This window comes from Chiloscyllium plagiosum, chromosome 15 (assembly GCF_004010195.1).
Source record: "Chiloscyllium plagiosum isolate BGI_BamShark_2017 chromosome 15, ASM401019v2, whole genome shotgun sequence".
NCBI classification, from domain to species: Eukaryota; Metazoa; Chordata; class Chondrichthyes; order Orectolobiformes; family Hemiscylliidae; genus Chiloscyllium; species Chiloscyllium plagiosum.
In genome coordinates, this window is record NC_057724.1 from 58609875 (window position 1) to 58629209 (window position 19335).

Consider the following 19335-nt stretch of genomic DNA (forward strand, 5'->3'; position numbering starts at 1 on the left):
TTCAAAGTATTATGCAAATCTTTAGGACTACAGTCCCCTGTCCTTGCAATTCAAGTTAATGTAATAATTGGAGTATACATTTTTTTCATCCCCTGGAATATTTTATGTAGCTTCATATGATTAAAATATTTTGATATTTGCAACAAGATTTAGTAATGGTTAATAAAAATCAATAAAGTTGAAAAGCAGAAAATATTCAAAATATGTCAGTTCAGTTTTCTAAATTTGTGTCCCTTTAAATTCAGATAGTTGCTAGGAATCTAGTTTTGCAGTTGATTTTTGGGTAATTCTCTTTAGATTATGAGCAAATAATAACCAGCAGAGTACTTAAGCATATGTAGTAAAGGAACTGAATTGATGTAAATGTGGATCATTTTTTTAACTAAACTGCTTCAATGTCAACTAAATATAAACCTTTTCCTTGTTTAGTGAGTTTTAGTAACCTTTGAATGTTTCATACCTTCAGTATTAGTTGTTTAAGTACTCAATAAGCTGATGGAAACAGAAAAATGTTTGGTTATTCTTTGATTTGTATAATTAAAATTCATAAATTTTAGTGCAGTTCTTGTATAGTTTCTGTTCCTTGAGGGGATAATACAAGATTATATCATGTCCTATGGTTGTCAACACTTTGTGGTAAAACAATTTACTAAAGCTTTTGTGGGAATGCAGTAATTTTAAAAGTTTGATTCTTAATCTGAAACATCTTGCTGTTGTAGCTTTTGGTACCATGTATTAGGAAATATGTTATTGAGTTAAATATCGCTGTCTCTCAGATTAACTGCTGAAAGCATAACTGTTCTGTCAAAGACTTAAGGGTATAAGGTTTGCCCAGTTCTGATCTGCCAGCCAGTTGTGATTTTTGAACTAGCTGCTACTGGCTCACAGGCAAGACATGACTCCATAGGTAGGAATACCACTGTAACCAGTAGAGATCAGGTAACAGCAACTGCTCCAAAAAGCATTTGTCTATCCTTTGATATTTGTATAGAGAAACAAATTCAAAGTTATTCAGCTGACTGGCATTTCTACTTAACGCTTAACTTATTCATTGGTGATATTTGGAATAATTTCAGCAAATTAGGCTTGATGTTCACTGCTATAAATTGCTGTGCCAGTGATTAAATTGATTTGACAATTTGGTCTGCTGTTCAAGTTATATAATCACATCATTTCAGAAGTTAATTATCCAGTGGAAATCTTGTATAAATCCAGAGAGAACAAACTAGTCTATTGTTCACTAAGGATGATCTGTGAAATTTAATTATTGGCCATTATGGTGGGTGATTGGACAGGATTGGCAGGTGACATCTGGCAAAGCACAAATTCTAACATTGTGTTGTTTTCAAATACAGGGAACTATGGAGGAAAAGATTTATGATCGTCAAGTAACAAAGCAGTCACTATCATTCCGTGTAGTTGACCAACAACAGATCGAGCGACACTTTACAATGAATGAATTAACTGAGCTCTACACTTTTGAGCCAGATCAACTGGATGATCCAAATTCTGAAAAGAAGAAGAAGAGAGATACTCCTCTGCTGCCTAAGGTTTACCACTTATGCTTGTCAATAATTTTTTTTTGGATTGGTTGCAGTCTCAAATGGATGTATTTCAATTAGCAATTGCAATGCCATTTAGACCAAATAACATTAGTGATGTCTCATTTTGATCCCCCCCCCCTCCCCATCCCTCTGTTCAGTTTCATTTTTAAGACCAGTTTCTGTATAATTCCAGGAAATTTTAGCATTTTATATTTAAAAGCAAGAAAGGAAAGAGAAATTGAGGGTAAAGGTGGAAGGTGAGGTGAAAGATAAGATGGAAAGGAACAGGAATGAGGAGGGATCAGGCAGTTGAATGTTGGAAAGTGGATGAATGATACAATGGGGCCAGTGATGAGCTGGAGGAGAGAAGAAATTGTGAAGTGGCCAAAACAGAAGAGTAAAACTAAGTGGAGAAGGTGGAGATTGAGGTAGCAATGGTAGAGAGAGAGATTGATTTGGCTTGGAATTAGAGAGAATTGGAATAGAGCTTAGGGATGTAGGAAAAAAAGTCATGGAAAGATCGAAATTGATGCACTACAGTGTTAGATAAGGGTGTGGGGACACATGATTGCAGATAAAAAGTGAAAAGCATTAAATTTGAAAATAGTGAAATGTCAGTGATGGAAAAGTCTGAGAGAATTGAGAACAGATGCTGAGATGGAAATAATGGATGGGGGAAGATGAGGCACCAGGAAATAATAGAAGTGTTGGTTAAATCTGCAAAAAGAGATGGACGATGAACGTGGATGAGAGTTTATTATTTGCAGATGCTTTCTTTTGGGAGCTGTGCCACTTGCAATATTTCATAGCTGAAGATTGGTTTTTTTTTTGGTGGTCCAAAAGTTGGGGGGAAAAAATTAATATACCGCTCCATTGCGTTCCTTTTCATATTTTGGTTGTGTTACCATTGACTGCCAGTAAAGGACTGTACACTAAAGGAAAATGTTACACAAGATACAATGCAATGTTTGAGTGACAAGATATAGTTTCTGTATGATTTTTCTACAACATAGAGCAACTGGTGGCCTCAAAACTGTAGACCCCTTTTTAATTATAACAAATTCACATTGATCCATTGGACATTAGCATTGTGCTCATACTAACTAGCCATCTCATCCAATGATTTAAATTTAGGATTAGAGATTAGAAAACTGGGTAGTTTGAATATTTGCTTCTTTGTCATCGGTAGTGAAATTGTAATTATAATGTACCTTTCCAGCTGGAACCTATGAACTATTAATTTGAAAATGAAGCAAGATCACACTCATAATCTGAACATTGTTTTACAATAACTCTACCTAATAAGTGTGCCAATTGGGTTGTGTTAGGAGATGGAGGAAGGGAATGTTTAAGCAGCTGTAATTGATACCAGGCAAGCATGCATATAAGTGGGTGGTTAAAGGCTAGATTTCTTCATATGAGCATAAAATAACTTTTTTAAATGGCTTTGATAAATAGGTACGCAATATTTTGAGTATCCCAGTCATGTGACCTTGAACAAAATGAGATTTTTTAAAAATTGCATTCTCAGCAAAGCAATTCAACAGTGATTTGCATACACTTTCAGGTAAAGTTTGTTTACCTGAATTGGAGCTTTAAAAATAGATTTTCAAATATTGTTTTGAGTGCTTCAGTTTACCAAAACTGTAAGAAAACTGCAAAGACTTGCGTGTTGTGCTTCATTTAACTTTGTCCTTCACGATCTTGATTTGTTTAGACCACCTACATTATATTTAACAGATATCAAGATGGCAAAATGCTGTCATTCTTTGGTTCTGCTTGGCAACCCTGAAAGAAACTATTTGAATTATTTTGAAAATCTGTGTAATGTGAAATGCACAACTAATGATTTCATTGGCATGTAATTAAAATATTATGACATTAGTTGGATGTTGGGCAACTTGAAAGGGCTCTTTAAAGATTTACAAGGATGTTGCCAGGGTTGGAGGGCTTGGGCCATAAGGAGAGGCAGAATAGGCTGAGGCTATTTACCCTGTAGTGTCGGAGGTTGAGGAGTGACCTTATAGAGGTTTATGAAATCATTAGGGGCGTGGATAGGGTAAATAGACTAGGTGGACGCTAGGAAATTGTTTCCGTTAGGCAAGGACATTAGGACCCGTGGACACAGCCTTAGAATTAGGGGGGATAAATTCAGAACAGAAATGCGGAGACATTTCTTCAGCCAGAGAGTGGTGGGCCTGTGGAATTCATTGCCACAGAGTGCAGTGGAGGCTGGGACGCTAAATGTCTTCAAGGCAGAAATTGATAAATTCTTGATGTCACAAGGAATTAAGGGCTACGGGGAGAATGCGGGTAAGTGGAGTTGAAATGCCCATCAGCCATGATTGAATGGCGGAGTGGACTCGATGGGCCGAATGGCCTTACTTCCGCTCCTATGTCTTATGGTCTTATGGTCATTTCCCTGAGGTTGGGGAGCCCAGAGATAAAGGGCACAGGTTTAGGGTGAGGGGAAAGATTTAAAAGGGACCTAACGGGCAACTTTTTCTCACACAACGTGATGCGTGTATGGAATGAGATGCCACAGGAAATGGTGGAGGCTGGTACAATTACAAATTTAAAACTCATCAGGACGGGTCTGTGAATGTGAAGATTAATTTAGGATATCTGGGTGGCATGGGTGAGTTTGACTGAATGGTCTGTTTCCATGCTGTATGTCTCTATGACTCTAGTCCCAAATAGATTTTGTGTATTATGACAATTCCATTTGCAGTATTTTGTATACGTGCAATGCAGTATTAATTGGACCTGCTAAGCTCAAGATTTATGATAAGTTTATAAATAACGTATAGGCACTTTTTACTGAAGTACGGATCAAAACGTAGAGTTTGTTTTTAATTCTATTTTTGACATAATTCCTTTTTCTAATATAATATACACATTTTAAACTATTGTTTGCGAAGAAGGAAAGTTATTTCCAGCTAAGTGTCGCTCATTTCAGGAACTATTATACTTAACAAATTCTGCATCTAAAGTAAGCGCCTTTGTAAAGCAAGAATAAATGAAAGTATTGAGGAATTAAGTTTGACGACTCCCAAGGAGGAGATTTGATTTCTCAAATGAGTCTTCGATCTTGTCTCTCAATCTTCCAAATTACTTAATTTGTTCCATGTTTTACAGCACATTTACCAAGCACTTTACAAGAGCTATTAAAGCATTTTCAACTTTTGGGATATTTTGCAGCTTGAAAAGCTGGATCATTCTGCAGTAAAATTACTTTAGTTCTACTTTTAATGCAGTGCATCAATTATGATTTTATGGAGATTTTGATTCTCTCGCCTGTCAGGCAGAAATGTTCGCATCCTAGAGCTACTCTACTGGAATTTTTGTGAAGTTTATCGACCTTGTGGCACAAATTCAAGTTGGAACATTTTGATGCCAGTGAAGGGAGTCCTTTCATTTATATATATTTCACCTTGAGAGACATTTAAGAATCTGACACTTGTAATATTGAATATAAGTTGCCTTTTTGGAAGTTGAGTAGAACGTGAAGAGCAAACAGTTTTCTCACACCATTGAATAATGTATGGGCATGTTAAAGCTCAAACAAAAAGGTATGGGAACCTTCAAAAGTGGATATCCTGAAGAAAAAATGCGTTCTGCTGTAGTATGTAAATTTCAACATGAAAAGCAACTGGGTACTTGTCTATAAATGGTACTTTTGGATTTATTTTGTATAGCACAAGTTTTATTTTAAACCTAAGGATTATTGTTTTAAATTTTTAGCACAAAATAAAGTTAAAAGAACTTGTATTCGGTAGACTGTCTCTAATTATAGGGAGAAGTGGGTACTGCAGATGCTGGAGATCAGAGTCAAGATTAGAGTGGTGCTGAAAAAGCACAGCAGGTCAGGTGGCAGCTGAGGAGAAGGAGAATCGACGTTTTTAAAGGGCTTTTGCCCGAAACGTCGATTCTGCCACTCCTCAGATGCTGCCAAACCTGCTGTGCTTTTCCAGCAGCCCATTAATCTTGACTCTAATTACAATAGAACCTCCTTTATGTGTGGCTTGTTACCTATTATGTCTTTACAAGCAAAAGTCTAAAACAAGCTGCTAACATCAAAAACCAATCAAAATATTAATTCTGGTTATATTGTCTGTCTCTTAATTTGTGTTTTTGATATTGTTTTACTGTATTCACAAGATGGAAAGTTGGAATTTTTGAATCATCTACCACTTTGCAATATCCATTTGAGTTTCTTCCATTATGTAATTGATGGCAAAGTTGTGAAATTACCTTCAGTCACTTAAATGTAGGAATTTGTTTTAATTGTTGTGCTGCAGTAATTAAAGCATGAAAGGGGCATAATGAGATTTTGTTCAATTAATTTGTTTCTACACTTGGTTTTATGATTAGATTAAAAGACATGAAAAATGGAAGAATTTTAAAATTTATTCAGTGAAGAATTGATTTAGTTTAACTTGCTTTTACTATGCTGAATTACAGATGATATAGTTGACCTCTGAAAGAGATTATTGTCTAACCATAGTTTGTGGTATTTGCTCCAGCACTTACCAAAAAGTAATTTATATTTTGGATATAGTTTCAAATTTCCTGACTCCAAAAGATGTGGTTTACTCGCAATATAACACTTAAACAGATGTTCCATGTTCTTTTAGCCAACACTTGATACAAGATCCTATGGCTCATTTTTAACCTCATTTAACATTTGTTTTGACAGTGTTGTAAGTTATCTCTGAATTGCTGAGAGGATCAGTCAGTAACCTTTCCCTTAGTGGTTTGAGGATTTTGCAGTAGATTTGTTTTTGACGTTCAAATCTCTGTGGAATTACTGACAAATTCTCATTTGAAACCATTGTCAGTATAAGTGAAAGCTTTTTGACTTTTGGATAAAATTCCCAATAGTGGCCTTGTCTTGAATAGGTAAGTAATTGTTGTCTTCTCAGTATGCATATGAAAACCTCTGGTGACTTCATGTCCATTAGAGTTCTCAGCAGGAAAATTAACACCCAAATAGCAAAGCTGTAAGCAAGCACCCTCTTTGCTGCTCACCCTGGTGCAACTACAGTGATTTATCCTGTTGATGAATGGTACAAAAAATAGCAAAATCACATTTATATGTGCTTTGTTTAATATTCTGTTGGAAGCAAGAAGTGTGGAAGTTGAAAGAGTAGGGAACATTTTGGTGAAAGGATAAATAAACTTTTTGTAATCTTTTTGTTTTACTGATTTTTATTTAACCAATCTTAGATATTGGCGGGTATAGTATTTTAAGTTCATGATTGAGTTCTGTATTAGTCAAAACTGGAATGCTTCTTCCTATGCATCAAAAATTTCTTGTTAGGTCAGTGATATGATTTGGTTGATGCATTTATGCTGATCTCTTAAGTTACCGGATCAATGAAGAGCACTTCAAAGGTTAAGGGAAGGCCATTTAAGCCATTACAGTTCTCCTGTTTCGATTAGAAGAGTAGGAAAATACCAGTGACATCTGTCAAGTAAAAATGTGAATGGCAAGGAAGTTCCTGCCCCTGACACTGTTCTCTTTAAATGATGCAAGTAATTGAGAGTTCAATCCAACAATTTGTTTCCTGAGAAGTAATCTGCATCACAGAAGCAATATTATGCTCAAGACAACATGAGGAAATTCTCTAGGGACTTTGCTTCCCTAATTACAAAGAGTTATTTCCTTTACACTTGGTACTTGCAATGTCTTAGTCTTAGATTATGAAATGCAAAGTACCTTTTAAGGCTTGACCCAGACGATTTACTTCGATATAATATTGTAGTAGAGGTGAATCTCCACATCTTGCATTAAATATCTACTAAATATCTATCTAATAATTAGTTTGTTAAGTAATTGATTCATGAGGGTAATTGATTTGTAGACAAATATTTTAATACTGGGAAAATTCCCAACTGTGCACCTTAATGGAAAAATCTTTCTGCCGAAGCATTTTTGAAGCAATTTGTGAATGCTATTCAATATCTATTCTCTGAAGTTCCTGTGCTCCTTTGCAAAAAGAACACAATGGTTTAAAACTCTCTTCCTCTCTCCTAACACCTCCCTCCACCCACCCCACTTCCCACCTCACTACAAACTGTCAAGTAGACAGATTAACTGCCATCTTCTGGACAGCAGTTAGGGCTAGAAAATAAATGCCCTTGCCTCCAAAGCCCTTGTCCATAAATATGGAAAATAATATAATTTTCAATGGGAATAGTGAGAATAAGATGCAGTTTTTTTTACAACAACATTTAAATCTAATCTTAAATCTTCCCAAAAGGACAGAGGCCTCCAACTCAAATAAATCACTGGTGCCCATTGGGATCTTCAAGTCCCAAAATGCGCAAGGTTGTGACATGTACGTGGAAAGTTTATTACTAGTTTTACCCTTACTGCATTGATTGATAAGTCCTATAGCAATGTGATCACTTGGCTAGAATCCAAAACTTGTTTATGCTTTACTTAGAAGAATTTATTTGGAGCTTTTTATAACAGTTGTAAAACAAATGCAACTTGAGTAAATCAACTCGTGTCAAAGCACTCCACTCATCAGACGTTGTGTCCATCCTCTCAGACAGATCCTGAGAGATGTATCTTCAGATCGTGATGAGAGGAGGAGATGTGGCTGTCCTGGAATTATACTTGAAAATTAACCTTCCAACTATGTACACAAGTTCATCCCTACTGCAGCAAACATCAGAAGGTGGAAAGGCTTCAGTGTAAATGGACAGATTAAGTCACAGTCAGCATCAGATATTGCTTCTTCAATAGTGAGTGGAAGACCTGGGCCTCTATATCTGGTTTTAAAATTGAGATGGCTTAAACAATGCACTCATTATTAGGTTTAGTTTCATTAAGGTGTGGTGGATTCCGGTAGTAAATGAAATGTATTTTCAGACAAAACTCTTTTAAAACCTCATTCACCCCAAAATGTGTAAGTTTGGTTTTACAGTTAAGGGGGATTGGTCAGTGAGGTAAAATCCAGTCATGATAAAAAAAAAACTGTAGGTATGGCAAAATTGCTCAAAGATAATATTTCAAACTAAATGTTTTCATGATTGACAGATACATCAAAAACTAAAAGTAAGGAGAAAATTTCAATGATCTTGATAGCATCTATCTGGCAATTGAAATCATTAGGTGTTGAAAAGAGGTTGTTGATAGCATGTTAAAGTTTTACTTTTAAAGAAAATGTCTCCATGCTATTCCCCTTTCCTAAAGGGAAAAGAAATCTGCAGCCTTTTAACTGTACAGCCAGTCATCTTTATTACGTGTTCAGTTTGTTTGAACCATTGTTGTATATTTGTAGGCCTTTACTGCTTTCAGAACTTACTGTTTTTGGTTTTAAAGTAGCTCATGTTGAACAAAAAAGTTTGCTTGCAAATGTCAGAATCATAAGCACCTGAATTAATTGTTATTGAAGCCAGATGTATTCATTTTTATATCATGGAACACGTACAGTCATATAGATGTACAGCACGGAAACAGACCCTTCAGTCCAACTTGTCCATGCTGACCAGATATCCCAACCCAATCTAGTCAACACCCGGCCCATATCCCTCCAAACCCTTCCTATTCATATACTCATCCAGGTGCCTCTTAAATGTTGCAATTGTACTACTCCACGACTTCCTCTGGCAGCTCATTCCGTACATGTACCACCCTCTGCTTGAAAAAGTTGCCCCATAGGTCTCTTTTATATCTTTCCCCTCATACTAAACCTATGCCCTCTCATTCTGGACTCCCCAACCAGGGAAAGGACTTTGTCTGTTTATCCTATCCATGCCCCTCATGATTTTATAAACCTCTAAGGTCATCCCTCAGCCTCCAACGCTCCAGGGAAAAGAGCCCCAGCTTATTCAACCTCTCCCTGTAGCACAGATCCTCCAACCCTGGCAACAACCTTGTGAATCTTTTCTGAACCCTTTCAAGTACCACAACATGGGGGCAGCACGGTGGCTCAGTGGTTAGCACTGCTACCTCATAGCACCAGGGACCCAGGTTCGATTCCAGCCTCGGGCAATTGTCTGTGTGGAGTTTGCACATTTTCTCCCTGTCTGCATGGGTTTCCTCCGGGTGCTCCGGTTTCTTCTCACAGTTCAAAGATGTGCAGGTTAGGTGAATTGGTCATGCTAAATTGCCCGTAGAGTTAGGTGCGTCACTTAGGGCAATGGGTCTGGGTGGGTTACTCTTTGGAGGGTCGTTGGACCGAAGGGCCTGTTTCCACACTGTAGGGAATCTAATCTAATCTAATCTAAAATATCTTTCTGATAGGAAGGAGACCAGAATTGCACACATTATTCCAACAGCAGCCTAACCAATGTCCCATACAACCGCAACGTGACCACCTGCCTCTGACCACTAAAGGAAAGCATACCAAAAGCTGCCTTCTCTATCCTATCTACTGCGACTCCACTTTCAAAGAGCTGTGAACCTGCACTCCAAGGTCTCTTTGTTCAGCAACACTCCCTAGGACCTTACTATTAAGTGTATAAGTGCTGCTAAGATTTGCTTTCCCAAAATGCAGCACCTTGCATTTATCTGAATTAAACTCCATCTGCCACTTCTCAGCCTACTGGCCCATCTAATCAAGATCCTGTTGTAATCACCTTTGCTGTCCACTACACCTCCAATTTTGGTGTCATCTGTAAACTTTCTAACTATACTTTTGTGCTCACGTCCAAATCATTTATATAAATGATGAAAAGTAATGGACCCAGCACTGATCCTTGTGACACTCCACTGGTCACAGGCCTTCAGTCTGAAAAACAACCCTCCACCACCATCCTCTGTCTTCTACCTTTGAGCCAGTTCTGTATCCCCAAATGGCTAGTTCTCCCTGTATTCCGTGAGATCTAACCTTGCTAACTGTAATACTATCCCTTATCAAAAACGCCACCCCCCCCCCCCCCCTCCCCCCGTCCTCTCTTGCCTCCCTTTCTGTCCTTCCTGTAGTATTTGTATCCTGGAACATTAAGCTGCCAGTTCTGTCCATCCGTGAGCCACGTTTCTGTAATTGCTATGATATCCCGGTCCCATGTTTCTAACCACACCCTGAGTTCATCTGCCTTCCCTGTTAGGCTGGTTGCATTGAAATGAATGCAGTCTTGTAGTTGAACAGACTGCCACAATTACAATCTTTTTGCTGTTTGACATTTTCCCGAAGAGGGAAGAAATCAGTAGCTATGGGTTGGGAGTTTTGTAGGTTGGTAATACCCCATTTTGACAGCATTGAGGCAGTTGAAGAAATGGTTGAAAGGTAGAGATTGGTATCGTCATGTTTCAAAACTTATACCATAACTGTGTGGTTCATGTTGCTGTGTGTCGGCAAGGTGATGAATAAACAGGTTAAGATGAGATCCTGACGGTAGCAATGCAGTGGAAAAAAGATGGTGTTATCAAGTTCTGCCTCATGAGTAACGATAATCCATCAAGGTTGTAGAATGTGACTTATCATTAACTTGAGGTGCTTTGCTACTAAATTGGGTTGAAGCAAAACTAATGGATTCAATTTGGGTGGTTCTGGGCAGAGACCCCAGCTGTGGGAGAATAACATTTATGGACCTTAAGGGAAAATGGTATTTGTGTTGAAATAGATTGAAACACAGTTTTATTACATCACATACTTTTCCTCAAATGATTTGTCTTTTGCTTCCTCTCCTGTACCCAGAGTCCATGATGAACATTCTGACTTGATTCCTAAGTTTTTCTATTTAGCCTGTGCCTCCACTGCCTTCTAAAAACGTTTCATTGGAAGTAAATTCTAAAATTAATGTTTCAAAGTAACTCCTTATTTTGTAGAGCTCCAATATCATTCGTGGCTGGCAAAAAAAATGTTTCATTCGGCTTTTTTCTGTACATCAATCCCATGATGCTGGACATCAAACTCATAACTTCCTGTGATTGTACTGGGGCTTCCTTATCTGTGTCTCAGTTGCTAGAATAAATTATTGCAACAGTGCTAGAATTATCTTGTGCAGAGAGAAAGAAGAAACTGCACTAATATCACACCTTTCATTACCCCTGAACATCCCAAGAATCTGCATCACCAGTTTAATTATTATAAAGTATATCCACTGTTGTAGTGAAGGCAAAATGTCCCACGTTGTTACAGTGACAAATGGCAAAATCAATGCCGAGCAAAAGGAGGAAAGGTTAGGGCTCAAAGCTTGTTCCAAGCACGATTTTTAATTTGGCTTTAACAGAGGAGAAGGAACGAGGGGATTCCAGGTGTCTCCACAGCTGAAAGCACAATTGTCATCCTCTAGGAATGTTCTGGATTTCCAAGAATAAAAGATTAATCCACATGCTGCCATGAGAAACCTAGGAGATTGATCATAGTGGCATTTAAAATGGATTTTGTCTCATTTTCTTAAAACTATTATGTTGGGAGTTCCAATGAGAGATGAACTGAAGTAGGATAGAGGGATGCAAAACAAAGACATTACTGGGATGGAGAGAATATGGGGTATGAAGCTTACCTTGGAATTGGACTGGAAACAGCTTGCAAACTCTAATTCAGTTTAAAAATTGCTGGAATGAGGCTTGCAGTTAATGGAGAAGGTTTGTTTGTAAAAGTAAGTTTGCAAACTTAGTTTGAGAAAGATTTGTTCTGACTGTTTTGACTATCTAGTACAGCATTTGCTCTGTCAATCAAGATCTCTTTTCTGATTCACCCTTAACTATTTTAAAATATTTATCAAATCCTTATGTTGCCCCTTTTTTCTCCTCTCTGCAGCTATTTATACTTGTCAGTATTAAATTTCTCCCCTACTGTTAGCCGATGCTGTTTCATCCAACTTTTTAGTTTGCAAGTTGTTTCCTCAATCATCTGCCTGTTTTAGCTTGGTGTTTTGTGAATTTGAGTAGTTTCTACGAGGTTCCTGATAACCATCAATGGACATAAATTAACAATTGTTCAGTCTCTCATTTGATGGCTGCACCCAAAATCTCTAATGAGTAACTTTTCTCTGCCCTTATGATTTCTTAAGCTCCTGACAAGTATTGTTTCTTAATGAGTAGCAGCAAAGAAAATAAATGAAGATTTGGCTAATACAAATGAAATGAATAAGAAAACACTTTCGAAGTATCAAATATTTTTATAAAAAAACAACACTTTGAGTTGTGCCACAAGCTGTGAATTTAAATTGATGTCTTGCATTTGAGAATTTTTTTACTGGCGATTGTCAGCCTTCCGTGGGAGATCATTGGTCAGGTTATTTGATGACTTCATGAATTATGATTGAACCGGGAAGTTGGGTAGGATCCAAGTGTGTCATCATCAAATCACAGTGAGGCAGACTGGGAAGAATGAACAGCAATCAGCTTGCAGTGAAGAGTGGTCTGATGTGGGAGAAGTCAGTTCTGAGTTAGAATAGCATTGGCACCAGTACTGGGGAAAGTCTCTTACCTGTACCATTGGGATGGACTACATTGAATAATACTGGGGTTGGTGTTTTTGAAAACCACGTAATTAGAGGAGTTAGAGCAGGTTTTAAATGAAAAGTGGAGGCATGGGCCAAATTTGTAACATTAGTGAATCAGATTAGGGAAAACTGAACAAAGGAGGGAAGCCATGTGGGAAATGATAAACAGATAAAATGAAAGGAAGGAACAAAAAATGCAAATCTAAAAAGCAAATCCGAAGATTGCAAGTTGCAAAAATAAAAGATAAAGGGCAGCTGAAAGCACTGTATTTGAAACAAAACAAATGAAATAGTAGCCCAAATTGAGAAAATAAGTATGATCTAGTGACCATTTCTGATGTGTGGCTGCAGGCTGACTTAGATTGGGTCCTGAATATTGAAGGGTGTATGACTTTCAGAAAGAATGGGAAGTTATGAAAAGATGGAGAAGTGACTGTCAATTAAAGATGATATTATCATCATCATAGACAAAGACAACCTAAAAACAGAAGATTAGGATATGGAAGCAGTCTGGTTAGAGTTTCAGAACAATGAAGGCAAGAGGTCATTTGTGGATGTTGTGTGTAGATCTCCTAACAGTAAATACGTGGTAGGGCAGGATATCAAGGAAGAAATAACAGGAGCTTGTTGAAAGGACGCAAGTATTATTGTGGGGGATTCTAACCTACATACAGACCATGAGACACAAAAGCAGAATGAAGCGATTTGGCCCTTCAGGTCTTCACTGTACTCATTCGTGGCTGCTGTTTCTCAACCCCATTCTCCTGCCTTCTCCCCATAACTCTCGATGGCCTTTCTCATCAGTAATCAGATGAGAAAAATCACACTGGGAAAAAGTAGTCTAATTGAGGAATTTGTAAAATGTTTTTGGGACAATTTCTTAGAAATTTTGTGGCACCAGCCAGAGAGCAGACTGAACTAGATCTGGTTTTGACCTGGGTAGCAGTAAGCATAATAAGTTTTAAATTTGAGGACTGTTTAAGGGAGAGAAATGTAGATCCAAGGCTGTTGTTTTGAATTTAAACACTGGCAATTACAAACATATGAAAGTAGAGTTAGTAAATGTGAACTGACAATGAGTATTAAGGGATATTATTATTAGTAGAGTATTGTGGCAAATATTTTAAAGGATATTCCAGAAAGCACAGAATCGATGCATTCCAGCAAATAAAAAGACAAAGATCAGAAAATTAGGACATAGAAGCAGTCTGGTTAGAGTTGAGGAACAATGAAGGCAAGAGGTCACTTGAGGATGTTGTGTGTAGACCTCCTAACAGTAATCACGTGGTAGGGCATTTTGGGAAAGCAAGTCTTAGCAGGACTTATACATTTAATGGTAAGGTTCTCTGGAGTGTTGCTGAACAAAGAGACCTTGGAGTGCAGATTTGTAGCTCCTTGAAAGTGGAATCGCAGGTAGATGGGATAGTGAAGAAGCTGTTTGGTATACTTTCCTTTATTGGTCAGAGTACGGAGTACAGGAGTTGGGAGGTCATGTTGCGGCTGTACAGGACAATGGTTAGGCCGATGTTGGAATATTTCGTGCAGTTCTGATCTCCTTCCTATCGGAAAGATGTGAAAGTTGAAAGGGTTCAGAAAAGATTTACAAGGCTGTTGCCATTGGAGGATTTGAGCTATAGGGAGAGGTTGAATAGGCTGGGGCTGTTTTCCCTGGAGCGTCGGAAACTGAGGGGTGATCATATAGGGGTTTATAAAATCATGAGCATGGATAGGATAAATAGACAAAGTCTTTTCCCTGGGGTCAGGGAGTCCAGAACTAGAGGGCATAGGTTTAGGGTGAGAGGAGAAAGGTATAAAAGAGACCTAAGGGGCAACCTTTTCACGCAGAGGGTGGTACGGGTATGGAATGAGCTGCCAGAGGAAGTGGTGGAGGCTCGTACAATTGCAACATTTAAAAGGCATTTGGATGGGTATATGAATAGGAAGGGTTTGGAGGGATATGGGCTGGGTGCTGGCAGGTGGGGCTAGATTGGGTTGGGATATCTGGTCGACATGGACGAGTTGGACTGAAGGGTCTGTTTCCTGCTGTACATCTCTATGACTCTAAATAAGAAAAATTCCAAAGGCTGATGCTGCCACTTATAATTAACTAAAAAGACAAAGATATTATCAGGCACATTGATGTCAAAAAGATCAATATAATTGCAAAGATAGGTGGCAGATCATAAAATAGGCTAGAGTACATAAACAGCAAAGAGTTACATAAAATAAATCAAAAAAATTAGTACAACAGAAAATTAGCCAAAAATTTCAAAACAGATAGAAGTTTCTTCAGATATTTAAAAAAAAAAGACAGGTTAACAAAATAAGTGTTGGTCCTTGAAAAAAAGAGTCTTGGAAATAGTGATGGAGTAGAAAGAGGTGGCAGACAAGTTGAACAAGTATTTTGTCAGTCTTCCACAAATCAGGAATTTACTTTCCACCTTTTCAAGAAAATTACAGTTACAAGGGGAATTGAAACTGAGTTCCACTGTGTTGCTGATGGCACTAGACAACACGTTATCAGTGGCTCTATAATTTTATGCTCTGTGAATAGGCAAAACTATGGCAGAATGAGTTCAGTGTATGAAAGTGAGATTATCCATTTTGCACAAAAAAAAGGACACTTTCTGAATGGTATGAAGTTAAATGCAGGGAATATCCAAAGAAACTTGAGGGATTGGTGGTTTAGGTGCATGATCTTTAAAATGTCACAAACAGGTACAGAAAATAATTGAGTTAACTAATGAATGCTGGCCTTTATATCTAGTGTACGAGAGTACAAGGCTATAGAAGTTATGCTTCAGTTATACAAAACCCTGGTTCGAACCCATTTGGAATACAGTGAGCAGATCTGGGAATCGTACCTGAGGAAGGATATATTGGTGCTGGAGGAAATGCAGCATCAGCTTACAAGATTGATACCTGGTGGATTTCAGGAGCTATGAGGAGAGATTATACACATTAGGCCTGTTTTTTCTAGAATTTAGAAGGTTAAGGGGTGATCTGATTAAAGTCTTCTAGATGTTAACAGGAAAAGAGGGTTGATAAAGATGAACAAACAAATTATTTCCACTGGCTGGGGATTCTAGAGCGAAGGGTCAGAGCCTGACAGTTTAGGTCAGACTGTTCAGGAGAGATTTTGGGAAATCTACAAATGGTGATATATATTTGGAACTCTGTACAAATGGCACTGGATGCTGAATCAGTTGTGAATTTGAACTCAATTTTATTAATCAAAGGTATTGAGAGATATTGGCCAAGAGCAGGTATATGGAGTTAGGCCACAGATCAACCATGATCTCATTGAATGATGGAACAGGCTTGAGAGGCCAAATGGTCAACTTGAAACAGGAATGGACAAGATCCCAGGTGCTTGCTCTGACTAGCATGAAATCAGAATAGGTATCTTGTCATTAAAGAGGAAACTGCAAGACTTTATTAAAATGAAATTTATTTTAACTGCATGTTATGATCCCAGCTGATATTACTACTGGACAAGTGTGATCGCAGAATTTAATTTGGCAAAATGAATTTTTAATTTAATGTGGTCATTCATAAACATAAAAAGCATTCATGACACCTTGTGCAAGGCTGTAGATTTTCTTTAACAATAAAACAGTAATTTATTGATTAGGAACAAAAATTATACAAAACAAGCTATCTAAATACGCATCAAAATGTAGAAAGATCTTAAAATGCCAGCAAAACAGTTTTCACGGAACTTTCTAACGCCACTTTACAGAAAATTTTATTGAGAGATTACCCTTTTACTTCAAATATTTGTTTGACTTCTCTGATCCTTCCCAGCTCTTTATTGTGAACTGTGAAGTTTTCCTGCATGTATGCTTACAAAACTGAAAGCCTGGACTTCCTCCGTCTTTTAATAATCTGCAGATTTATAACCAAAAACTCTGGTCCAGAAGTTTCACAAACAAAATTTCTGCGAAGATAAATTATTTCTGGAGCTGTTCAGAACTCCTTTCCAGGAGAGAACAGATATTGTGCTTCTGACCCCTAATCAGGACTTTAAGCTGTTCTAAAACATCATCTCTGGGTTTCCTAAGCTAAAATCAATCCTCCATAATTATTCTAAAACAAGCCCTTGATGTTTACGCTGTTTGCTAATACTATTTGATAGGTTTATAACAATCTTACATGAATATTTCAGGGGTCCCTGCTTTCGCTAACATATACTGTATTAGACCAATATTCTAGAAGAACAAAATGACCCTGTTATTTGTAAAAGCCTTTCAAAAAATAAGTAACCAACACACAAATTCTCAAGATTATATTAAAAGGTATGTCTGTATAGGGCAAATACCCTTGCTATAGAATCAGTATTAAGAAAGGTTTATCAGAGAAATGTAGAAAATTTACAATTGGCTGGTTGGTCAATATTGTTGACTACTTAACCTTTCTTTGAAAATTGTAACTAAAAAGCACATTTTCCTCATCAAAAGTACAGAGCTTTGTTAAAGTGATATGCAAACAAAGCAAGATATGAGGAATAAACTTGTTTGCAGACCGTAGTTAGTGTATCAAATCCACTGCCTGGAAATGTGGTAAAGGCTGGCTGGAGGCATACAATACACCATTGGATGATTATCTGGGTAGCAATTATGTTCAGGGATATAGGGTAGAAAGCAAACAGTAGTCAGTAGAATTGGCTCAAAAACAATGTAACTGACTGGCCCCCGCATGCACCATAATGATTCGGTGATTAGCCATTCTTGCTGTGGATTAGCTATGTATTACAATGCAATTGATTGACATTTCTGACTTCGTCTTCTGTTGTAATACCCTTCAAAGTAGCAGTTCTGGAAGTTAAAAGTATGACCCAGAGCATTTGTCTCAGCTTTACATGATTTTTTTTTTAAAATTACCTTCGGGCAGATGGATTCCATCTGGGAATGCAGTCCATTTTCTGAAGTGTTGGTGGTAAAGCCTAGATTGCTTGAAGTCCAAGAGATGATTTGTGCTAGTGGCTCTGTTTTGAAAGTCAGTTTTACAATAAGGCCATTTGATCAGTCCTGGGTTCTTGATTTAAAAACATGAGTTCCAAACAGCTTTTGAAATATTTTTCCACATTGTTTCAAGTATGAAATTCTCTTCAATTGTTCTGATTAACAATAAAGCTAGAACAAGCTAGAATGCAGAGAGTTCAACCAGTGACAGCCACATTCTGTGATTGAATATAAAAAAGTGAAACTTTGTAGTCATGGTGAGTTTCCAGCAACTGTAGACTAGAACAGTGATTCTCAACCCATTTTTTGGCCACGACCCTCCTAGGAGCTCTTCTCAGGTTGCAAGGCCCCATCTCTCTCTCTCCACCCCGCCACCCCCCCCCCCCCCCCCCCCTTCAAACAGGGGTACAGCACGAACAGATAAATAGAAATTACTCAAAGGAATTGCCTGAATTGCTGCTTTGGCATTCAAATTCATGACATGAGATATTATTATGGACACTGAAGACAGGATAAGCGACTCATCAATGTTGTGAGCGTTTCAATTTTTAGCCATCAGTTTACTAATTTTGTGTGATACAACACAAGACCCTTCTCTACTTTCTGTGATGCTTGAGTAAGCATTTGTTTTGCCGTAGGTCTTCTCTTGAAATTATCTCCAAGGTTTTTGAAGAAATCTAAGGGCTTATCCTTCTTATCTGGATGTGCGGTATCCAAATTTTTTTTCAATTTGCTTGGCTTCATGCTTTCATTTGACAATGTAGTCTTGCAGTTCAAATACATGGGCAAAGATGGGTTTTGCAGAGATGCAGTGAAACCATACAATAAGTATTCCACTGAATACTGCTGACACTTTTTCGCCAAGGAACTCCTGGGTAGGATTATTTCTGAAAATATTATAAATAGTCATGAGGTACTTCGTACAAGGAAAATAACGAACAAATGAGCTAGGATACAAAATCCTAGCAAGACATGCTGATCTTTGGATAATGATATATGGTGATAATGGACGCGAGAATCCTTGATTCAATACGTTGAGCCGGTGTAGTCTGATTTCCGACTGACTCTGAAGTCAGGCTGTGTGGGAGGAGCTTAAACAATTAATTTACCAGGTGTGCCCAATTCAAACTGTGTTGGAACGATATTATAAATAGGAGGGAAACCATTGAGTTCAATGAAGTTTGTTGCTTGGTTATTTCATTGTTTCAATTACCAGGGCTCCCATAAATCCTTGGTGCTCCCCTTTTCTCAGTTTTCTATCTGTGGCCCCCTTCAAATGTGCCAGGCCCCCTAAGGGGGCCATATGGCCCCCATTGAGAATGGCTGGACTAGAAGGCAGTCTTAACCTACTCACTGAAGTAAGGGAGAGTTATCAAAAAATTCCTTTGCACTCTTCATACTCATTTGCATAGTAA

General features: G+C 37.8%; 1 protein-coding gene across 3 annotated transcripts in view; it reads left to right on the top strand.

Annotated features, from left to right (window-relative positions):
• The window catches only part of atrx (ATRX chromatin remodeler), a 241124-nt gene that overhangs the window by 207063 nt on the left and 14726 nt on the right, over positions 1 to 19335 (top strand). For all 3 annotated transcript variants that reach the window (XM_043704988.1, XM_043704987.1, XM_043704986.1), the window contains one exon: positions 1356 to 1550. In XM_043704988.1, coding sequence (XP_043560923.1) covers positions 1356 to 1550 — 195 coding nt within the window. The remainder of the gene's footprint in view (positions 1 to 1355; positions 1551 to 19335) is intronic.